Source organism: Pipistrellus kuhlii, unplaced genomic scaffold (assembly GCF_014108245.1).
Source record: "Pipistrellus kuhlii isolate mPipKuh1 unplaced genomic scaffold, mPipKuh1.p scaffold_m20_p_20, whole genome shotgun sequence".
NCBI lineage: Eukaryota > Metazoa > Chordata > Mammalia > Chiroptera > Vespertilionidae > Pipistrellus > Pipistrellus kuhlii.
This window is the reverse complement of record NW_023425516.1, coordinates 13,245,376-13,267,969: the sequence shown is the minus strand read 5'-3', so window position 1 is coordinate 13,267,969 and position 22,594 is coordinate 13,245,376. Positions and strand designations below refer to the sequence as shown.

General features: G+C 45.5%; 2 protein-coding genes across 4 annotated transcripts in view; one reads left to right on the top strand and one right to left on the bottom strand.

Annotated features, from left to right (window-relative positions):
• Nucleotides 1–22,594, bottom strand: part of PI4KA (phosphatidylinositol 4-kinase alpha) — an 83,897-nt gene that overhangs the window by 26,271 nt on the left and 35,032 nt on the right. For both annotated transcript variants that reach the window (XM_036449122.1, XM_045585521.1), the window contains 5 exons: nt 21,814–21,864; nt 4,228–4,336; nt 3,739–3,875; nt 3,411–3,544; nt 641–723 (listed from right to left, as the gene is read on the bottom strand). In XM_036449122.1, coding sequence (XP_036305015.1) covers nt 641–723; nt 3,411–3,544; nt 3,739–3,875; nt 4,228–4,336; nt 21,814–21,864 — 514 coding nt within the window. The remainder of the gene's footprint in view (nt 1–640; nt 724–3,410; nt 3,545–3,738; nt 3,876–4,227; nt 4,337–21,813; nt 21,865–22,594) is intronic.
• Nucleotides 6,498–16,885, top strand: SERPIND1 (serpin family D member 1). Of its 2 annotated transcripts, none has more exons than XM_036449126.2 (5): nt 6,498–6,622; nt 9,486–10,381; nt 13,779–14,052; nt 15,815–15,959; nt 16,607–16,885. In XM_036449126.2, the coding sequence occupies exons 1-5, from the start codon at nt 6,573–6,575 to the stop codon at nt 16,796–16,798; spliced, it is 1,557 nt and encodes a 518-aa protein (XP_036305019.1). In that variant the 5' UTR covers nt 6,498–6,572; the 3' UTR covers nt 16,799–16,885. The 2 variants fall into 2 exon arrangements, with proteins under 2 accessions (XP_036305019.1, XP_036305020.1); XM_036449127.2 differs by lacking the exon at nt 6,498–6,622 and adding an exon at nt 8,618–8,655.

Sequence of the window (22,594 nt, the reverse complement as noted above, 5' to 3'; positions counted from 1 at the left end):
CCTTCGCTGAGACCAGGTATGACCTTCTTCCCTAGACGGTTTAGCTCTTTCCTGATTACAATAGGAACAACTGCATGTCTTTATTTCACAATTACTTATTAGAATAAACAAATATTACACACACACACACACACACACACACACACACCCTAGTATATGTGATTTTCTTTTAAGTAATAAAAATATTATATTCTTGTTCAAATAATTTTTTTACTGGGAGTCCCTTTAAATTGGTTCTGCTCTGGACTTTAAAAGGCATGACTGTTCCATGGCAACAAGATGCTCCAGGTCCAACAACAACCATCCAACGAGCCCAGGATCCTTTGAGCAGAGGGTAGTATGAGGGACTGACATCTGGGGTCTGGAGCACACTTGAGCATTGATGGTGGGCAAGAGCGATGCTCTTTCTGCTCTTAGGCCTCTTGCAGTAGTGGCAGAGTATTTTTTTTCTCTTTCATTTCATTTTATTTATTTATTTTTTAATGTTTTTTTATTTTATTAAATTATTATCTGCAGAGTATTTTTTTAAGGTTGTATGTTTTGTACTGATCTTTCCACACAGACAGAAAATAGGGAGTAGTATCCCTCTTTACCTTATAAAGCTCAGTTCGTCACGCGAGTACCCCAATAATAAACTTACCAGACTTGTCTTTCTGAATAGCTTTATCTTCAAAGTAGCAGAACATGACCTGGAAGCGGTCGGGATCTGTTGAGCGCAAAACCCTAATAAACAAGAACACCTTTTGAGTAAATTTTGAAAAATCCAGGCCTTCCCTGTCACAGACTAGATCCTGCCCAGGAATGGGGAGGCTGCGAGGAACAGATGGTCTACGCCATTTAGAGGGACAAACACTGACATGTACTTCCTGAAGGGTGATGTCCACCACCTGCCATAACATCCCCACAGTGACCATAGTGACCCACTCCACCACTAGTGACATATCTTAAGGGTGATATGCATGAGGATTCTCCTAACAGCCCTGGCTGAATGTCTATCATTAAGAGACCTGTCAGATAAACCAGAGTACATCCATCCATGGAGCATCACCCAGCCACCGAAACGAGAGGCGTCTCTGTATGAGCCGCCACAGAGAGACATCCAAGACAAACGGTTAGATGAAGAGAACAAGGTGTGGGGGAAGCGAGTTTCCAAAGGCCTCTGTGTACCTGGTGAACATGCAGGATACACGTGCTTGCATATGCATAGAAGATTTCTAGAACGGAAAGTAAGAGGCTATCCGTAGGGATCTAAGGATTCAGAGACAGGAAAGTTTGCTTGTATTTTTCATCTTTGGCATCTCCCTTATAATCCCAGTGTTTTTACTTTATGCCCCTTGAACAAAAAATACCTTTAACCTTGGGGAAAAAGAGAAAGGAAAGAAGGGCATGTGCTTGAACTGTGGCCCATGATGAGCTGTTCAGAGTTGGGGGGAGGGGCCTCCACAGGGAGAGTGCAGGCACACACAGGCCAGCGCCCCTCAGTGTCTGTGGGCACCCCGCTTTAGAGACTTAAGCTTCAGTGGGTCAAACTCGGTGGCTTCAGGCATATGCGGTCTTGAGCGTTCATGTGCACACGGCTTTAACACAATTTCTCTCATTTATACTTGTTTTAAAGTTCTCCCAGTGACTAGGGGCTGCGAATCTGAGCCAGGTTTTTGAACAATGGCTTCAGGTTTGCTTCTCCATTCTGACAGAGTGATCTTGGGGACAGGCAGGCAGCCCACGGCAGGAGCTGGGCTCACGGGAGCCACTGTGGGCTGGTCCCTCAGCCTTCGTCTGCCAGCCAAGTCAACAGCCTATCCAGAGAGCCTGAGCTCACCATTCGTGGGCACACTTGTGAGGAAGCAGTATACATGAGACTGAGAGCATCTGTTGTAGCCACACATTTTATATGACTTGTTTTTCTTTAAAAATGTATTATTGTACATAGAGGGTGGTTATGAAATCAGGGTGCCCCCCCCCCCCCTGTTTATTTCTAAGTTTTTGGGTAATGTTCTCATATTACTTTTATAACAACAAGAAAAATTACAATAAAAAAAAGAAAAGCAAGTCAAAACTCCCTTAGCTCTGTGTGGGACTCTGGGAAGAATGAGTAACCCGTTTTTAAATTCTGCTCTGCTGTGGGGTCCTCGGCTGCCTCAATCTTTTTACATGTTGAGCTTTCAAGTGTGACTATTTACCAGAAGGTTTTGTAGCACCAAATAAAGGTTAAACTAATGGTGTTTTCCAAATACCTTTCCTTTTAAGAATTAATATTTTCTTTTCCAAACCATCCGAGAAAGGCATTATTCTATAATATTCTATCCCATGACTTAAGCAAACAGGCTAAGTGTAATCTGGCCTTTTTTGGTGACATCACTCTGTAGCCCGTGTATTTGGCTACAGTGCAGCATGCCTCAGCCTTATCTCACTGCGCCTGTAGCGTCCACAATGGCAGCCATAGGCAGCTCAATTTTTGAGCATCCTGGCTGCTTCCTCCAGCCTTCATTTACGAGAGGCAACATGAGACAGTGCTTAAGAGACTACATATGTTTCAATCTCAATTAGGGATTATTACCTTGGGCAACTAACTTAACTGCCTAATCTCACTTAACTGCAACTAACTAATCTGCAAAATGGGTATGAGTGCCTACCTCATAGGCTTGTCGAAGAGTGTGCAAATACACGAAGGCACTCAGTCCAGGCTAATACTGATATTGTCATGATGACAATTATAGATCGTGACAATTATTATAGCAGTTAGATCCGCCATGGTTACGATGCATCCCAAGCATCAGGCCACCTATGGGATTATTTTGGACAGGCGCCTTCCCATTTCCTGTTTGTACTCTACTGTGATCCTGGAAGCCAGCTGAGGCCTGGTTTCCAAAAGGGCGGTCTCCCAGTCAACTGGACTGAGTTTGCAGCATCTACTGTGATTGTTCAGAAGCCTATTCCCTCTGGGAAAAGGATAATACCAGAGTTTAGACACCTAGGGAATGATTAAATGCTTGGTGCACATGAGAAAAGCAAAGAGAGTGTTTTGTTTGTTCTTAAGAAAGCTTGCATATCTTGGTAGGAATTGAAAAAAAGTTCCGCCGAAACCGGTTAGGCTCAGTGGATAGAGCATCGGCCTGCGGACTGAAAGGTCCCAGGTTTGATTCCAGTCAAGGGCATGTACATTGGTTGCGGGCACATCCCCCGTAGGGGGTGTGCAGGAGGCAGCTGGTCGATGTTTCTCTCTCATCGATGTTTCTAGCTCTCTATCCCTCTCTCCCTTCCTTGCTGTGAAAAACCAATAAAATATATTTTTTTAAAAAGAGAAAATTGTTAAAAAAGAAAAAAATTTCCATGCAAGTCCCATGCCTAAGAAGGTGCAAAAACATAAACCAGCACAACTGTGGATGTGCGGGAAGTGAAGGCTTGTCTACCTCATATACTCCAGCCGGTAGACAGACAGGAGATAGGTGGACATGGCGAAGTCCAGCTTGTTGATGAGGGCAGACACTTCGGGGGCAGGATCCAGCAGGTTGATGATGGTGCTGCGCAGCTCGTTCAGTTCGGCCTAGAGGGAAGCGAACACGTGAGGTCTCACGTGGGCTCTGGAGGGGAAGCTGGCCCTCCCCCAGAAGACATAAACCCTGGTGGCTGATTCCGGCTATTTCATGTTAAATGAAAGGACCTGCTCTAATTATTCAAGGCTGCTCAGCAAGGCCCCTGTGCCGCACCATCTGCCCCTGGGAGGGCAAGAATCCTTACGGGGGTGACTGTGTCGTTCTTCATGGCCGAGTTATACTGGAGGACAGACCGCAGTGGCTCTTTGCTGGGAAAGGTGAGCAGGGGGGACTTGGTGGCGATTTCACAGACCCCCTCGTACCATTCTTCTGGCCAGAGTCCTGGAAGAGAATGCACAGGCGTGAGATGACAGCCCTGGCCATGAAGCACTACACTGGGGTTGACATTGGAAATTTCTAGAGTCAGAGGTCCCTTGTTTAAGTCAGTTTCCCCCAAAATTTGGCACAGAAACAAATCCTCTGGCTAACTTAGGAAGATTTTTCCTAAGATATGTGGTTGTCTCAGAACCTGAACCACATCTGGGAGGTGTAACATTTGCAAATACTTGTAGGCAAGCAGCAGTTGCATTGTGTTCATTTAAAACGTGTGCACATTTAAAATAGGTGGAGTCCTACCTCACCTTCGTTTTCACTCTGCACTCTGTCTTCCCTGGAAAAGTGGACACGCCCCTACCTGACCCCTCCACGGCGAATCCCATCAGGACAGAATAGAGCCAGAAGTCCCGGAAGAGCTTCTGCAACCGTGGCTTAGCTTCCTTGATGGGTGGCAACCGTCGGGTAAGCTGATGTGTCAAGGAGAGAGGGAGGAGAGGAGGTTATTTACTCAAAAAACTCTAAAACCTACAGATGTGAAATCAACCACAGATTCATTCTTCAAGAGCATTCTCAGGAACCGGTCCATTAGACTGGACAGGAAAAAGACCAGCCTTACTACGCATCTCCGACGGCTCTATCGGATCACTGTTCGATACCTGGACAGGGCGCCTGAGGGAGGCAAATGATGGGTGTTTTTCTCTCATATCAAGTTTCTCTCTCATCCTTCCTCTCTTTCTAAAATAAAAACATATTAAAAAATTTTGATTTAGGCATAAAAATGTAACATTTGTTATAACAGAAAAAACAAACAAACAAACAAAACACACAGAAGAAACACTAAATGTCTACCTAGAGGGGGCATTTAAATAAATTATAGCATATTAAGAATAATATTTTTTGAGAATATTTGGTGACACAGGTAGAACTCACAATATTTCAAGTGAAAAAATACAAAATGTACAAGTAATATAGGTTTAAAATGTGTGTGTATAAACATATATTCATAGAAAGAGAAGGGAAAATACCAGAAATAATATTAATAATTATTTCTGATGGTTGAATTGACAGGATTTTTTATGTTCTTAAGTTGCCTTAGAGTTCTGCCATAGACATGTTCTTTCCACAATCTCAGGGAGGGTGCAAGAGTTGGCCCAGGGCTTGGTAACATGTTGTGTGGGAGAAGGAACAGCTTTTTCTCAAAAGCCACCAGAATGCTATGTCCCTGGGAAGCCAGTTGAGACACTTAGGGGTGTAGGTGGACTCTGGGAAGGGGCTGAGGAGGTGGAGGAATGCAAAGGAGGGCAGCAATGAACAGAAGCTTCCTATTTAAGAAGCCCAGTGCCACAAAAGCATATATATATTCAGAGAGGAATGGGGGGAGAGAGAGAGAGAGAGAAAGCTGTATATAGAAACATCCATGATGAGAGAGCATCATTGATTAGCTGCCTCCTGCATGCCCCCACTGGAGATCGATCCCGCAACCCGGGCAAGTGCCTTCACTAGGATTTGAACTGTGACCTCCTGGTTCATAGGTTGATACTCAACCACTGAGCCATGATGGCTGGACAACCAACATTTTTTGAGTCTTGAACTCAAAATATAGACAGTCCTTTAACATGCCAGAATTTGTCACAATAAGCAACACACAGATGCCCCCTGCAGGCCCCTTGCACACCTGCAGATTCCCCTGAGTCTCATTCTCACTTTAGAAAGTCTGGGGGTGACAGCACCAAACACACTCAAGGGCTCTGAAATCAGGGAGCAGCGCTGTGTCATAAATTGATTTTCCAGACAATTCAGAATATTTTAAATAATATTTTAGATTACAAAGTTAAAAACAAATAAACAGTCCTAGCCAGTGTGGCTCAGTAGAGTGTTGGCCTACAGACTGAAGGGTCCCAGGTTCGATTCTGGTCAAGGGCACATTCGGGTTTAATCCCGGGGGGTGGGGGTCCGGGGGAAGGAGAAAGAGAACATACAGGAGGCAGCCGATCAATGATTCTCTTTCATCATTGATGTTTCTATCTCTTTCTCCCTTCCTCTCTGAAATCAATAAAAATATATTAAAAAATACAAATAAACAAATCATAGCCCCACAGATTGTGAATGCCTACGTGGACCTGAGTTTGGGAAGCACTGCTCCGCAGTCCTACAGTGGACAGGAGAGCTGGGCTGCAAATTCTGACAGAGAAGACAATGACCTTGACTACAGAAAGGTCTCCCTGTGCCATAAGTCACAAACCTCAAACTTCCTCTTCCCATCATAAGCTCACGGAACTTGCCTGCCTCACAGCCATATCAGCCCTGGAGGCCAGGACGAACTCAGGCCAGGATTAAACTACGATTCATTCTAGAGGCAGAATTCATAGTTAGAAGGCAGACAAGTGACCTTTACTTTCATGGAAGCAGTACAGCTACCAGCCCTGAAGTAACCCAGTCCCCGAGGTCTGAAAAGCATCTCTATGGTGGCTTCGCTGAGACTGCTCCATCAGCCCATCGACACAGTGACAGTCATGTCTTCAAAATGCCAGCGACACCGGAACTAAAGCCGAGGAGTCAGAAGGCACTCAGGAGTAACCCAAAGACACGGCGGAGGGGTATGTGCTGACAAAGCGGGTTGAGCGGTGTTTGATTTGGGACATATTTACTTTGGAAGATACGCAACAACAGCCCAGCACCAAAGTTCACTTAGAAATTGTGCTGATGACCTTGGCTGATTTCATCTCTGAAACACACTTCACAGAAGCACAGAGGTGAGTTTGTTTCTAACATTTCTGCTCATTATAAAGTCTCATTGGTGGTTAGAGATGGGCAACTGGTGCATTTCTCTATCAAACTACAAATTCAAAAGCTTTCTATACTATCGCAGAAATGTTTTTATTTGTTCATCTGCCTATTATAAAAAATGTTCAGTTCCATTATTGGGGCAATTAATGAAATTAAAAACAGGAGTTAAGAGTAAGAAAAGATTATACCTATGTTAAGTTATTTGCATTGGATAACTGTACTGTGATGATGTATAAGAACATCCTTGTTCTCAGGCATTTCCCCCTGGAATATTAGAATTAAAAGTTAGAGCCGAAACCGGTTTGGCTCAGTGGTAGAGCGTCGGTCTGCGGACTGGGGCAGTCCCGGGTTTGATTCCAGTCAGGGGCATGTACATTGGTTGCGGGCACATCCCCGGTGGGGGATGTGCAGGAGGCAGCTGGTTGATGTTTCTCTCTCATTGACATTTCTAGCTCTCTATCTCTCTCCCTTCCTCTCTGTAAAAAAAAAATAAAATAAAATATATTTTAAAAAAAAGTTAGAGTCGCAATATAAGGGACTTACTCTCAAATGGCTCAGATAAAAAAAGGTATATGAGTGTGCCTGTGTGTACACTCACAGATACACAGACATATATACATGGAGAGAGAAGAGAGTAACAAAACCACTATTCCAAAATATGAAATCTGGAGAAGGGTACACAGGTGTTTTGCTCTATGCTGTTATTTGAATTTTGCTGGATGTTTAAAGTTATTTCAAAATTGAAGTTTTTTTTTTTTAAACTTCAGGCAGTTACTTCTCTCCCGTTATATCTGCCCTGTTAGGGTCTGGAGATAACAGGCACGAGGAACAAGGGTGTCCCAGTGTTAGGTGCTGACGTGTTACCAGAAATAATGCTTCTCTTCAGAGATAGTGATCTGGATTTAAACATAACCTAGTGAACGTTTTAAAGTGTCTTATATAATCCTTGTTATACTAAATGGCAAAACAACAGGAAGATTTACCTTTCAGATACTTAGCTTCAATCCTTAGGAAATATCAGATATACTTTCTCCTTCCTCTGATAAGGGAATATTGAAAAGTACTTTTGGCTTTTCATCGTATAATACAGGAACAGAGTATAAGAAAGCTTCTGAATATATCATCTGAACACAGGATAAAAACATGAATGTTTTCACCTCTGCCTCCCCATCTGGTCTCACATTTCTTTCCTTGAACTTTTATTTAGTCAAGTTGGGTTTATTTTTTTTATTATTTTTTACCTATTTTTATCTGAGAAGGGTACTTTTTAGTGCAGCCTAGTAAGGAGACTTCCACCACGTCACTTACTTCTTCTCTAACTGTTAGAAATGCATTACCCTCAATACCTATGCCCAATTCTATATGGAAACTGGGCCCAGCTCTGTTTGCAGCCACACACATTAGAAACCGTTTCACTGCAGCTTCAGCTAGATGCCTGGGGATGGGAAGGGGTTGTATGAAAAAACAACAGAAATTTTCAAAGCACAAGACTTACTAGTACGATTTTCCCTCCCCAAAACACGCAATTCAAAGGCGTCTCGGTTGCAAATACAACAAAGGCTGAGCTGGTGATTTTAACAGGACTGTAGGGTAAGACACAAGGAGAGAGAGACTAAGAAGGGCAGGGATACCAGTCCTGGTGACCTAGGGCAAACAGGCAGAGCACTCTGCCATGAGGGGGTGGAAGAGTTCAACCAACTTGGTGCCAAGCTAGCTACAAGCACTCACATAGACATGAACTCAGTATCCTGGTCTGTAAAAGGCTGTGAGGACGAAGTTAAGTTACATAGACAAAGTCCCTTGTATAGAGCCTGGCAACATCAACGTCAACAAACAGAACATTTCAAATGGGGTATCCATACCATTAGCCCCATCTTCAAGCCTAATGAGTCCAAGTGTTTACTTAACAGGAGCAGTGACTCTTATCTGGCCTCAACTGGAAGCAGGCATTCTGGTCCTCAAATATCTAACAGGAGATGGGACACACACAACAAACTTAATAAGTCACAACTCCTGTTTCTGGGGTGATCAGAAGTTGGGAGAATGCTGTATAGCATCACAACAATGTCACCATCCTGACAAAATACAGAAGCAGCAAAGAATGGCTCATCTACCCAGGATGCGATTAATAACCCAGGAAGTGAGTAAGATAAAGACAAAGCCATTTGGCAGCCAAAACTGATTTGGCAACCAAGCCAAATCCTTTCTTAGAACAGGCAGAGGATGAGGAGATAGAGAGAGGCTTAGACAGGGTACAAACTAAAACTTATCTTCTTTTACTTAAAGGAAGTGCCTCTTTTTAATCTCACTATATGCCTAGTGAGATTATTCCTAACTTCATGCTAGCAGCAGTTAAGTAAGATATACCGTAGCTCCTCTTGACAACAGTGGGAGCCAACTGAACATACAAAGGAGGAAAACATTTCAGCCCACCAGTCACATTTCATGAGGCCTGGAGGGGGTGTGTTACAGACAAGTTCCAAATTTTCTGCAAACTAACCCTACATGCAAGTTGTGCGAAGATAGGAGACAGATGTTAGCAAATGAATGAAAAAAAAAATAACTCCTTATGGCTCTTGAGCCCCTAGGATTCTGCAAACCTTTAAAGAAGGGATTCTCATGGATTCTTCAGGCAGGTTTATGAAGTCCACATACAATGTTAGTATCTGTTTATCTTCACCAGATTCTCTTAAAGTTCATAATCCTAAAATGGTTAAAGACTCCTAGGCATCTCCCAGGGTCAAAGCCGCCGCGACTCCCACCTAAGCACTGCAGAGGTGGGGTGGGGTCTGCTGAGCTGGCTCTCACATGTCGTGTTTTCCTTCCCAGCTTTAGCTCTGCCAAAATGAGATGCCCGTTCCAACCCCTCGTTGTTTCTCTCATATTAATATCTGTGTGTGGCAACAATGGCCTGGCGGATCAGCCTGAGAAAGGAGGGGACGATTCTCAGTCTGTGGATCCCCGAGGGGGACAGGTAAATAGCAAAAACCTGAGCACGCCCCTTCTCGCCGATGACTTCCACAAGGAAAACACGGTCACCAATGACTGGATCACAGAGGGGGAGGAGGACGAGGATTATCTGGATCTGGAGAAGCTATTCAGTGAAGATGACGATTACATCGACATCGTCGATGTGGTTTCACCGACAGATCCAGGGGCCAGCGCTGGGAACATCCTCCAGCTCTTCCACGGCAAGAGCCGGATCCAGCGCCTTAACATCCTCAACGCTAAGTTCGCTTTCAACCTTTACCGAGCGCTGAGGGAGCAGGCCAGCCCTTCCGACAACATCTTCATAGCCCCTGTGGGCATTTCCACCGCCATGGGGATGCTTTCCTTGGGCCTCAAGGGGGAGACTCATGACCAAGTCCACTCAATTCTGCATTTTAAAGACTTTGTCAATGCCAGCAGCACGTATGAAATCATGACCATCCATAATCTCTTCCGTAAACTGACTCACCGCCTCTTTAGGAGGAATTTTGGGTACACGCTGCGGTCAGTCAATGACCTTTACATCCAGAAGCAATTTCCGATCCTGAATGACTTCAAAACTCAAGTAAAGGAATACTACTTTGCCGAGGCCCAAGAAGCGGACTTCTCAGACCCTGCCTTCATATCAAAAACCAACAACCACATTCTGAAACTCACCAAGGGCCTCATCAAAGATGCTCTGGAGAATATAGACCCAGCCACTGAGATGATGATTTTAAACTGCATCTACTTTAAAGGTAAGAAGCGGCTTATGTTTCTCAAAGCAAAGTCGCAACATATTCTTAGTACACATGCAGGTGCACTGAATGCCAGAACTATATTCTAGCTCTGATTTATCCAGGAAACCAAGACACAAGGTCAGTTCACAGAGACAGGCAAGATCATGATGAGGTGATGGTAGGAGCTGACACTGACTTGAGCCCTAGAGTGTTTTTACTGAATCTTCACAACATTGTGGGTTTGGTACTATTATTGGCGTCCCCGTCTTACAGAGAGAGACATCAAAGTACAGAGAAATAAAATGACACTCCGAATGCAAAGCTGGTAAGGGTCAGAGCCAGTGTCTCCCCAGGAGGGCCATCTCCAGCACCTTGTTAAGTTGGAAAAAATAATACAAAAACCTTTTTAGTATTTGGCCAGTCTGGAGTTTTTTCATTTCCTTGCCCAATTTTCAGTAAGCAGGAAAATGGAGGAGAGGCTGAAGTGAAAACTGTTCAGCTTGAATAACTGACATGAACACCTACAACTCTTTTTGGGACACTCTAAGGGTGAATAAACTATTATTTTTAAGGGTGAATAAACTATTATTTATAAGGGTGAGTAAACTATTATTTTTAGAGCAACTACTCTGAGCCAGACACCAAAACACTTTGTTTTTTTTATTGATTTCAGAGAGGAAGGGAGAGGGAGAGATAGACAGAGACATCAATGATGAGAGAGAATCACTGATCGGCTGCCTCCTGCACGTGGAGATAGAACCATGACCTTCTGGTTCATAGGTCGATGCTCAACCACTCAGCAGTGCCGGCCCAGCCCAAAGCACTTTTTAAAGAGGCTCCCCTCCCCCCTCACTATACACACACAGGACCCCTGGGGTCCTAGAAATAAATGGCATAGGCTTGTAAAATCCAGGCCTCTCTGTAAAATGCCCTCACTGGGACCTGAACAAGAAACCTCCACTTCACAAGCCTAGAGGGCTGGAGGGCAGAGACAGGAACGAGCCAGCATCACAACTGGTCTCTGTGACAGAAACCACTTTCCTTTCTGCCACCAAGAATTAGCGGGCACCAGCCTGAGAGGCAAAGGACGAAGGCCCTCTCCTGGCTGCTGCTACAGAGCCAGCGCCCCTCAACAGGCCAATACACTGCTCTGTGTTTATGCCACAATCTCCCAACAGTTGTGCCAGGCAGGCATTCTGCTAGAAGGGCAAGGAGGGGGCTGAGGAAGCCAAGCCCACAGGAATGAGCTGGACCCCTGGGCTTTCCTGCTTCCCCATAAGTCAGGCACAGCACTGTCCTCGTGGTGGGTGGGACCAACGGCTGAGTTCTAACAGGCTGGTGACAGACACACACGCTGTACAGGTATCCCCACCTTTTTGGAAGTGACCACTTCGCTTTTACGAAAGAACTACATTAGTACAGAAAAAGCTTTTTCTGAAAAAGCAAACATCCTCTTCAGATTTCTTTCAGTTAAGGAATATAGGTTCTCTTCACTTGACATCACTTTGGCTTGTACAAGGTTTCAAGCACTGCTTTCCTTTGGGAGAGTGGGGGGAGCCTGTGTGTGTGTGTGTGTATAATATATATATATTAACACAGACATATATCTCTGTTACTGGCTAGCAGCTTCAGAAGTGAGCAAATTGCAGTCACCACCCCTTATTTGTGTGGCTGTGGGTAAGTCACTCATCATCTCTGTGACGTGGTTTCCTCACCTGGACCACAGAGATAACCCTATTCTGACAGGGCTGGGAGCAGCATTGCAAGAGACAGTGATGTCACACTTGAGCCCAGTGCATGGCATGTTAGGAAGTCCAATGAACTCGGATGAGTAAAATTGTAGGTGTCAGTATAATATAATATGTATGTATAATATTACTTAACTTCTATAAGCAATTAAATTCTGTTGAGGAAAGCCTTTAAAACAGGCCAGTGCAAGCATCTGTGCACCAAAGCCTTCAGTCCTACAAGTCTGTGGGCTACCTCTGGGCCCCAAGAGCCTCTGCATTGGGCTGGCATGGTGCTGAGCAGGCAGACACACAGCAGCAAGCCGTCCCAACTGGAAAGGGGCTGGAGAAACAGTAAGACGGCCAGTTTCTAATATCTTGAACTCAGTAAGCAGTGTCCCCAAAAGTGTAAAAGTGGCAAATACATGTGCTTCTTTTTGCCATCATATTGAAACTTCAGTCACTTAATTTAATCCTGGGAGTCAGAAGGAAGAAATGCTAGGAACATCCAGTCTTTCATGGATGCTTATTAAAGGAGAAGAAAGTCTAAAAGAGTAATTTTAATCTCTTGCCCCCAAATTTGTTACTATTTTTATTTTAATTTCAAATGTTACAGCCACTTTGTAAAGCACAGTACAACAGAGATTCGGCCTTAACAGGAAGTCAAAAGGGAAGAATCCCAGGAGACGCGTGACAGCTCCAGCAGAAAGAATAGTGTGGTTGTCACAACCTGGGGCGCAGGGGAAGCACTCTGGCATCTAGGAAAGGTTTCAGAAGTTAGGCCAGGGATGTCACTAAGCATCCGGCAATGCACAGGACAGCTGCCCGGAACAGAGAACTGCCCGTGTCAATGGTGCTGCAACTCCTGGGCAGAGGCCGGCTCAGGGAGGAGGAAACTTAGCTACAATCAGAAGCAGGTGGTGTAAACCTCCTGCAAAGGAACCTCTTGCTTATCTCATTCAGCTCTTTTATCCACCAGCTGGACACCTAGAAGTGGTTCTGTTATGGGCCTGTTTCCGCCTTTGTAAAATGGGGCTACTAACAAAAAGCACCCACCTACAGGAAAGGTGTTTAAAAGAATGCCTGACATCACCAATTCTCATCATTACTAGTTACTAGCATCTTCTTAGAACTAAATCAGTCATGAACTCCTTCTTGGATACAAAAGGCTGTGTCCAAATCTAAAGTGACGATCTTGATGGCAGCATCACCAATGAGTCTTGCTAGTTCTTATAGAACAGCAGAGTGTGAGGGATAAAGCCATCAAAACAGATCTGCCATGAGCTAAAAGCTACTTAATTTACAAATGGAAAAGGAGAGCTCAGGCACGTTAGGTGTCTTGCTAGGATCTACAACTAGTTAGTGTCAGAATCTAACCCAGAATCTACTCCAATCTACTTTTCCTCCCCCATTACCATGCTTCCTACAAGTATGTTAGCGCTCTGACCTCAGAATCCTCTAAAATTGTGGTTCTCAAAGTGTGGTCTGCAGACCAGAAGCATCAGCATCTCACCTGGGAACATGTGAGAAATGCCAGTTCTTGGCTCAATCCAGACTTTTGGGATCAGAAACTCTGGGGGTGGGACCTGCAGCCCAAACAAGCCCTCCAGGGCTTCTGACGCATGCTTACATGTGAGGACCACTGCTCTAAAAGGACATTTTCATGAAAGCTCCGTTTCTGTTGATAGGATCCTGGGTAAATAAATTCCCAACGGAAATGACCCACAACCACAACTTCAGGCTGAACGAGCGAGAGGTGGTCAAGGTCCCCATGATGCAGACCAAGGGGAGCTTCCTGGCGACAAACGACCAGGAGCTGGACTGCGACGTCCTGCAGCTGGAGTACGTGGGCGGCATCAGCATGCTGGTTGTGGTCCCGCACAAGCTGTCTGGAATGAACACCCTCGAGACACAGCTGACGCCCCAGGTGGTGGAGAGATGGCAAAAAAGCATGACCAACAGGTACTTCAGGTTGAGTGTTTGACCTTTTAATTTCCAGGATCCTAGCCCAGGAATACTAGTACTTTGATCATTTTAAGAAAAATGGAAAAGTATGCATGAACATCCAAGAACTGCCACACTGGGCCACTCTACTAATTCGGCCCAAATTTCTTGCTCGGTAGAGGTAATCAAGCATCTGTGAGAAACACATCTGCTCTCCATAATGACAGAAGTTAGTGACAGGTGACTCAGACCCAGCTTGGAAATAATCCTGGGTCTGCCATGTACTTGCTTTATGGCTTTGAGCCCTGGTTTTGTCATCTACAAAAGCAGTATGATCCCATAACTGCCTGGGGACGCTGGGGGAAATAAGTAGAAAAGCAATGTCCCTCACAGTGCCCAAAACTCTCCCATTCCCTGACCCAAGAAATCCTGAGTTCCTCTTAACTCATTAAGAACATGTCTTTCCTGATTTTCCTTTATTATTATTTATTGCTCCATAGTCAAAACTACAGGTTACTAAGATTATTATCAAATCATGGCAGAAAATGAAGAAGTGACATTTCTGTTTCACTGGATACTGGTTAGGCCTATATTAAGAAATGAATCTGTTGTGGTTCTCCTTTTGAGACAAGAATACAAAGAAATGTAATAAACTAAAAAGCAAGCTCTTAGAAGAAGGAAGGTATTTGCCCAGGTAGCCAATTAGCCTTCAAGCCCTGACAATTTCTCCTTAAAAAATGTCCCTTCTGCACTTGCCTCCTTCTTAACCACCTTCTACCCTGAGCCTATAGAGGCCTAAGCAACCACCTGTTTCCATTCCTCAGTCTACCCCAGCATTGGCCGCCAGAAGAGCATTCTCACAACACCATCTCCATCTGCCTCTCTTCATAAACTCTGTGGATCCCCAATCACACGATCCAGACCAGCTTCCAGGCCTGGCCCACAGACACAGCCCCAACTAGCCTGCTTACTCCCATGTCCTCCTCTCTCCGCTCCCATTCAGCCTGGTGCCCCCTTGCACCCCAGCTAGACCATAGCCTCACACTCCCTCCAGGCCTTTGTTCACACAGTGAGGTCCCCACAACTCAAGCAGTGGGCAACCTTCTAGGCACAGGAATACCCCTTCTCCACTTCCCCTCTTGGATGGCTCCAGTAGTTAGATCTGTTCTAGCTGATCAGACATGAACATACCATCTTTCTGTTTTCACTGCTTCACATGAGCCTTGGCTTGCTAAAAGGAAAGCAAGCTCTTGAGAAGGGGAATAGCATTGGACTTCTCTTGATCCCTGTGAGGGCTGGATCTGGCTTCAAAGGCACTATTGTTGCTGTTAACCCAGTTGAGGACTGAATGAATTGAGGTGAAAGGACTAAGAATGCTCAGCACTGCTGGTATATACATGTATAACAGGTTCTATTTTAAGCACACTGACCTTAATTAATAAAAAAAAGAAATGGCTGAAATTAGGGACCAAACAATAATTTTAGACTTCTCTCCAATCACACACCAGCAGCAGTTCTGCTGCTGACCTGGAAGACAGGCCATGAACCCACAGTACGGAGGAAATGGCCACTCAGCAGCAGCCAGGCCTCAGTCTCCGGTCACTGGGATCACAGTGAGATGGCCTTTCCAGATCCTCAGGTGACAGTGCCGGGATATGATCTTAACAAGTGCTCTGTCAATTCTGTGGTAAACGCTCCGCTCTGGGTGCACGTAAAGAAGAAACACGACTCTTTCAACTTGTGGCTCATAAAACTCGGCCCCCTTTCACTCTCTGCCCAGAACTCGAGAGGTGCTCTTGCCCAAATTCAAGCTGGAGAAGAACTACAACCTGGTGGAGGCCCTGCAGTCCATGGGGATCACTGGGCTGTTTGATAAGAGCAGCAACATGACAGGAATCTCGGACCACAGGATCGCCATCGACCTGGTAACCTCTCCTCTCCGCCCTCTGCACCCAGCCCCAGGGTCTCCCCCAGCAGAGCCTCCTCCCGCCCCGCCCTGACTGCACACGTTGGGGAAGCTGGGTCTGCCCGCCCTGAGTCTGCCAGGCCCTGAGTGGGTAGGAGGGCCTGTCTCAGGAAGCAGCCTGGGGCTGAGCCCAGTTCCTGCTGACACCAGAGGGAGAGCAGGTGTGTGCTCCACTCTGTGAAATAGCTACTCCCAGGCGAATCATGAAAGACCCATTAAATACATGCAGAGACCCTGCATTATGAACTTAACACACCAGTGACAGGCATCCCAGAGAAAGGAAAACACCGGTCCAAACTGTGCAGTCCAGGCCCAATCCTTCTCCCAGTGCCCCAGAGTGTAAGTCGTGGCTCACCGGAAAGAATGATTCTGACGCTAGAGTTTACAGATAAGTGTTGTTTAAACAACACGGCCTCTAAGCACAATGACCATATCTGATGGGTGCTTAGAAAGCATTTTAAGAATCATTTTAACCAGCTGTGGTCTGTGCCTTGCATACGGTATTTCAACCTCGTCCCCGAATTAAGATGCAACTCTACCATATCTTCTATCCCTCTGTGTGCCAACTGGCAGAATCTGACAACTTCCCTTTCCATTTTGAAACAGTTCAAGCACCAAGGCACCATCACGGTGAACGAGGAGGGCACCCAAGCTGCTGCTGTTACGGCGGTGGGGTTCATGCCGCTGACAACCCAAGTCCGCTTCAATGTCGACCGCCCCTTCCTGTTCCTCGTCTATGAGCACCGCACCAGCTGCCTGCTCTTCATGGGGAAAGTTGCCAACCCCACCAAGTCTTAAAGGTAGAGGCCTGGCTGTCTCGAGCTTTGGTGGCACTCTGTAGTTCTGCTTTCATTGTAACAATGAGAACAGAGATGTTCAGCATCATGACTCTGTGGTTTATACTGCCCTTCTGAAGCCGAGAAACATGAGAGAAGAAATTTACCAACAATGAGAGCCTTGCTGGGATCAATTCTGCAAAGTGAACAGTGCTGTCAGTTCATAGAATAATGTACCTGTGGCACGTCAGCTTTTACCTAGAGGGTGTCAGCAGCATACAGAGCAGCTTTCCTCCCACCTCCTCATGGCCTCCCTGCACTTCCTTCCCTGTGGTCCCCATCCTTGCACACCTGGTTCTATTACTCAAAGCCTTTCTCAACCAGGGCTCCTCATCTAAACACAGAACACAAAAAAGAGCGGCATGACTAACTTCTCACCTTTCTCAAGGAAGGTGCCCAGGTGGCACCATCCCCGATGCCAGGAGAGAAGCCACCTCATGTTCAAGGAGTGCCCTTAATTCTAGCAAAGGCCCAACCTTCCAAACTGATGCTTCATCTGTACTCCTGCTGTCACCTCACTGCTGCCCAGAGGACAGTAGGTACACATGGCCCTGCCTTCTACCTTAGAGATAAATACCACCACTTTCACTGTGTATCTCTGTTATAATTCTAATTTCTGAAGCTCAAATAACAAACAAACAAAAAAAAGGCTAAATTCACAATAGCTGACGTCCCCAGAAATGACAGAGGTTTAGAAAAAGTAACTCGAGTTTTCCACAGTGACTCACGTGCAGGCACGGTCTCAGGTGAGTTTTGCTAAGTCCTGGGAGGCCAGCCTTTATGTGGGCCACACATTTCGGCTTTCATCCCTGGACGCAGGGAGACCCTCAGATGTGCGCCTGTCTGGTTTGATAAAGCAGGTGACAACTGGGGAATAAACTTCTGGATCCTTCGCTCCCTAGGTAAGCCAAAGGGAGAGAGAGCATGGCAGCTTTGTGTGTACGGCTGCGCGACTGTGACCCTGGCGGGAGAGGCCTTCTCTCTCTCTGCAGAGGAGAAAGATCTGGTTCAGCAGGGCACCAACACCTGCCAAGATGCTGCTGCAGAGAGTGGTGCGGCCAGGATTCAAGTGTAGGTTGGCCTGACTCCAGGGTCACATGTGGAATCTTGTCACATAGGGCGATTGTCACATTGACCCAGTGAGGCCAATACCAGTCACGGGGGCAGTGAGAGAGGAGAACCTAGTGCTCCCCAACGTTGGGGGCACTGCGATGGGTATGCCCTGCGGACACTGTGATGGGTACGCCCTGCGTTATCTCACACCGACCCTGACAGGTTCACACAGAACAAATAACTAAAGCTCACTGAGGTCAAAATGGGCTGCCTCAGGCCTGAAAGCAAACCCAGGCCCTGCTTTCCCTGCTAATCCTCTCTGCCTGCTCCCTTCCCAACTTCCCGCACCAGGGCCTGCCTCTGACTCCACCATCTACTGACAAGTACAGGGCTGAGACCAAATCTTTCCTTGTCATGTCATATCCTCTTGATGGCTAGGTGAAACCTGAGGTTGTGCCTGGAATTCCTCCTCCAATTTGCTTCTAGTCCATTCTCTGGCGCTTAACGTACATTTCTCATCCTGCTGCTGGTTTCTCCTACTCCCCCTATCCCTAAATTTAGCTGCCTCAATAAGCTCTGCCTTTAGCCCTTTGTCACATTTGTCCTATGCAGAAAGGCAACCGCCTCGCTTTTAATTTGGCTGCCCCACCTCTGCTGGAGCCAGCGCAGGCTCCTCTATGACCTTACATCCACACGGGCCAATGCTCGCCACTCTGCATGTTTTTCATTCATTTACATCCACTCAAAATGCCCGTGGACCTCCTCTGTCAGAAACTAGCTGACCCATGTTTCAAGGCAGTGGTGTACTAGTTCAGAACACAGACTCTGGGCCACGCTGCCTGGGTTTGAATCTTGGCTCTGACATTTAGTAGTTGTGGAACTTGGAAGCAAATTCTGAGCCTCAGTTTCCCCACCTATAAAGCGGGGATAATAATTATCTATCTTACAAGCGGTTGGGAGAATGGCGTTAATGCCTGGAAAGGGTTTAGATCTCTGCTTAGAGTTTAACAAGAGCTAGGTAAGAACTTCCTGTTACAATCTTCATCAGAGACAGTGTTTAACCCAGGGGTTCCTAACAAGTGGCCTTGGCTGGGTTTCTCCCACTTCACTTCCTGAGGTCAAATATAACCCTTGTGAACAGAGGCATTTCTATGGAGGGAGAGGGCACAGCTTTCAAATGGGCCCATGATCTAAAAATTGTTAGTCTATAAACCTCATTTTACAGGCACTGAGAAAATAAGTAACTTGCTACTATTGGCATAGGTCAACTAGCTCGAAGTGAAGGGCATAAATGTTTTTCAAGCAGGAGGCACATGTTATTAAATCACTACTTCATGACAATGGAGCAATCAGGACCCCAGAAGAAACTTTCAAAATGCTCAATCAATTAGCCCGGTTGGCTTGGCTCAGTGGTTGCGCATCAACCATTGAACCAGGAGGTCACGGTTCAATTCCGAGTCAGGGCACATGACTGGATTGCAGGCTTGATCCCCAGTGGGGGGTGTGCAGGAAGCAGCGGATCAATGATTACCTCTCATCATTGATATTTCTCTCTCTCTCCCCCTCTTCCCTCAAATCAATAAAAATGTATATATTTAAAAATATTCAATTAACTAATGAGCCAGACACCAAGAGAAGCAACTTAGTGAAATTTCTGAAGAAATATTATTCATAACATTGCAGAACAAAGATCACTAAACCTAAGCAGAAAGGAACCTCGGAGATTAGAAGACCCAGCCTCCAGTAGTCCGTCCAGGGTCCCAAGGTCACTGATAAGTAAGTGAACAGCTGCATTAGGAGTGACACACAGACTTCCAGCCCCAACCAAACCCACTGACACGGCCACTGAACAATGTAATTCAAGTCACTGTCATTAAAAGATCCAAAACGGAGTATCTTTTTCTTAAAAAGAAAAAAAGAACCACAAAACATTAAAAAAAAACTAAAAAAAAAAAAAACAAAAAAAAAAAACGGAAAAAAAAACTTTGGAAATTAGTTATCCTAGAAGGTCCAAGGGGTAACGACAAAGCAAATTCGAGAGTCCATTGATCTCTGTGCTCTTTGTTGAGCAACAAAATCAAATATTTGTTTCCTTCCCATAATATAACCATTAACTACAATTCTTATTCTATTCACATAGAAGGTCACTGCAGCAGAGGAAACGCGTATTTTAAGTAAGTTCTAGCCTGTCATTGCTAACACCTATGCTTACCCGGACCCGGCCAGGATTTTCGGGGGTCATCTCACTTTTTTGTGGAGAAGCTGCGATGCTCACTCAGGATCTCACATGCAGGACCAGTGGTTCAACCCTGGCCCTGTGACTCCAAAACCAACCTCACCAGTTACCACTTCCCAAAGTGCTAAGTGCCTCCTCTAGATTTCTGATAGGCTAAACATGTTTAAAACTTCCCAGGCATATGGGTCGTAGAATTCTGGCACACACCAATGCGATTCTCACCTGCAGCATGCCCCCTGTTTGCCAAGCCTGCTCTTCTGTGAATAGGCTCCCCCTCCTTTGACCTTGTGTGGTGTCCATCCTTCTCCCCTCCAACAGGCCAAGAGAGTACCATGAACTTTCTACCTCTCCCTCCAGGTCAAACAAAGGCCCATGTGCAACGACACTTCCCAAACACAACTGTGCTACTAGCCAATATTAAGTATAAAGTAAAAAAAAAAATTATGTTTTTAAAAATTAACCAGTGAGGGTGTTGATGGAAAATACGATGGCAGAAGAGTTCCAGTAATCCTTCTCTCTCAAAGGGCTGTGGGAGAATACCTGATCGCAGGTATGAAGCTGGTAAGGATCCCAAAGGAACGTGAAAAGTCATCGCGGTACAGGCCCAAACCCCTTGTCTCCTCAAGCACACCGAGGATGTCCTGACATAGACATGGCAGGGGAACAAGCGACTCTGCTTCCCCTCCTGAATCATCCACTTACGGGAGGGAGGGACAAGGAGAAAAGGACAGGAGAAAGGAAGGGGAAAACTGCAAGCAGAATGTTCCACAAAACGCAATGTGTTTCTTAAGAGTGAAGAATAATATCCAGTCAGTTACTATTTTTCATCCCTCATGGCCACTAAAACTACCTCCTAAAGGTCCCCAGGTTCAGAATGATGGACATTCAGATGGTAGGAAGTACAGAAAGTGCTGTGCAGAGATCAGAAGAGGTCTCCTGCCTGCCTGACCTCTATGCTCGAGTCACTATAGCAGCTCAGAGGTCAAGGAAGGGATGCACATGTAAGTGCTCAACACTCAACTACTAGGGCTGAGGTGGGAAGAAACTAGAAGGTAGAAGCAAGGGCTTAACTAGAAGGCGGGTTAAAATACTAAAATACAGGCCTGGGTTAGGACTGGTAGTTGGGAATGAATGACAAAGGGAAAAATTATTTTATAGATCATTTGAGAAGAAGTGGCTGCTGGTTGAGACAGGGGCTCTGTACCAAACAGTGCCATGGTAGGGGAGAGGGCCTGTAGTACCTTGACTGCCCTCCACAATGGTGGCAGGCCCACGGTGTCAACAATGCGCACCAGAGGACACTGAGAGCTACAGCAACAAGGCTGGGCACCAACCAGTGGCCTAAGGCCTCCCTTTGCAGGGAAGGAGTTGGAAGCAGGTGCCCACCACAGAAGGATGTGAGATACAGGAAAACTCAGAGTCAGACCATGGACCTAGGAGCCACGCAAGAGAGAACTGAAGTGGCTTCCCTGGTCAGCCTGCTGAGGACGGTCGAGTGGGGCTTAGAGAAAGGCAGTAAGCATGTGACCACTATGGCACATACCTATGGTAGTGGCCCAGTCACATCTACCGAATCACTGGCACCTCAAAACAGCATTTTTCTAAAGGAATTTGCTATGTATCACCTGTAACACTCAGAACAATAGCACATTATCTAGAGTTTGAAACCAACTAAAATGAATACTTACCACAGCTATTACAGGAATGAGTACACCCAAGTTCCCTGCGCTGCTAGAAGCCTAGAAAAGAACAGAATTAAGTCAATGATAAGCATATGTTTATTAAATAAATGAAAAGACACAGTGTTGTATAAAGCTGGAATTCCTTAATCTAAGAGAAGTGATGAGTAGTATACACAGAGAGATGTATAAAAATGCTCATCCAGCATTATTTTTAAAATTTATTTTATTTATTTTAAAATATATTTTATTGATTTTTTAAAGAGAAAGAGAGAGGGATAGAGAGTTAGAAACATCAATGAGAGAGACTCATCGACCAGCTGCCTCCTGCACGCCCCCCACTGGGGGTGTGCCCGCAACCAAGGTACATGCCCTTGACCGGAATCGAACCTGGGACCTTTTAGTCCCCAGGCCGACGCTCTATCCATTGAGCCAAACCGGTTTCGGCTCGTCCAGCATAATTTTAATAGTGAAACAACTTAAATGTCAAACAGTAGAATGGTTAAACCATAGCACCTCTGCATAATTAAATACCACACAGCTATGAAAAAGACAACTTCCTGAAAAATATTTACCTTGGAAAGTGCCCCCAAAATTGTTAAATGAAAAAAAAAAAAATCAGCATATAAGAATATACTATGAATAAATAGCAACTCAAAGGAGAGGTGATGTGGTAAGAGGCTTAACCTGCCTCATCCTCTCCATTCTGTCTCTGAGGGTTGGAGATCTGACATTTGACTGTCTCCATAGATAGGTCTCCCTTGGACAGCCTGTGAATAGGCCAAATCTG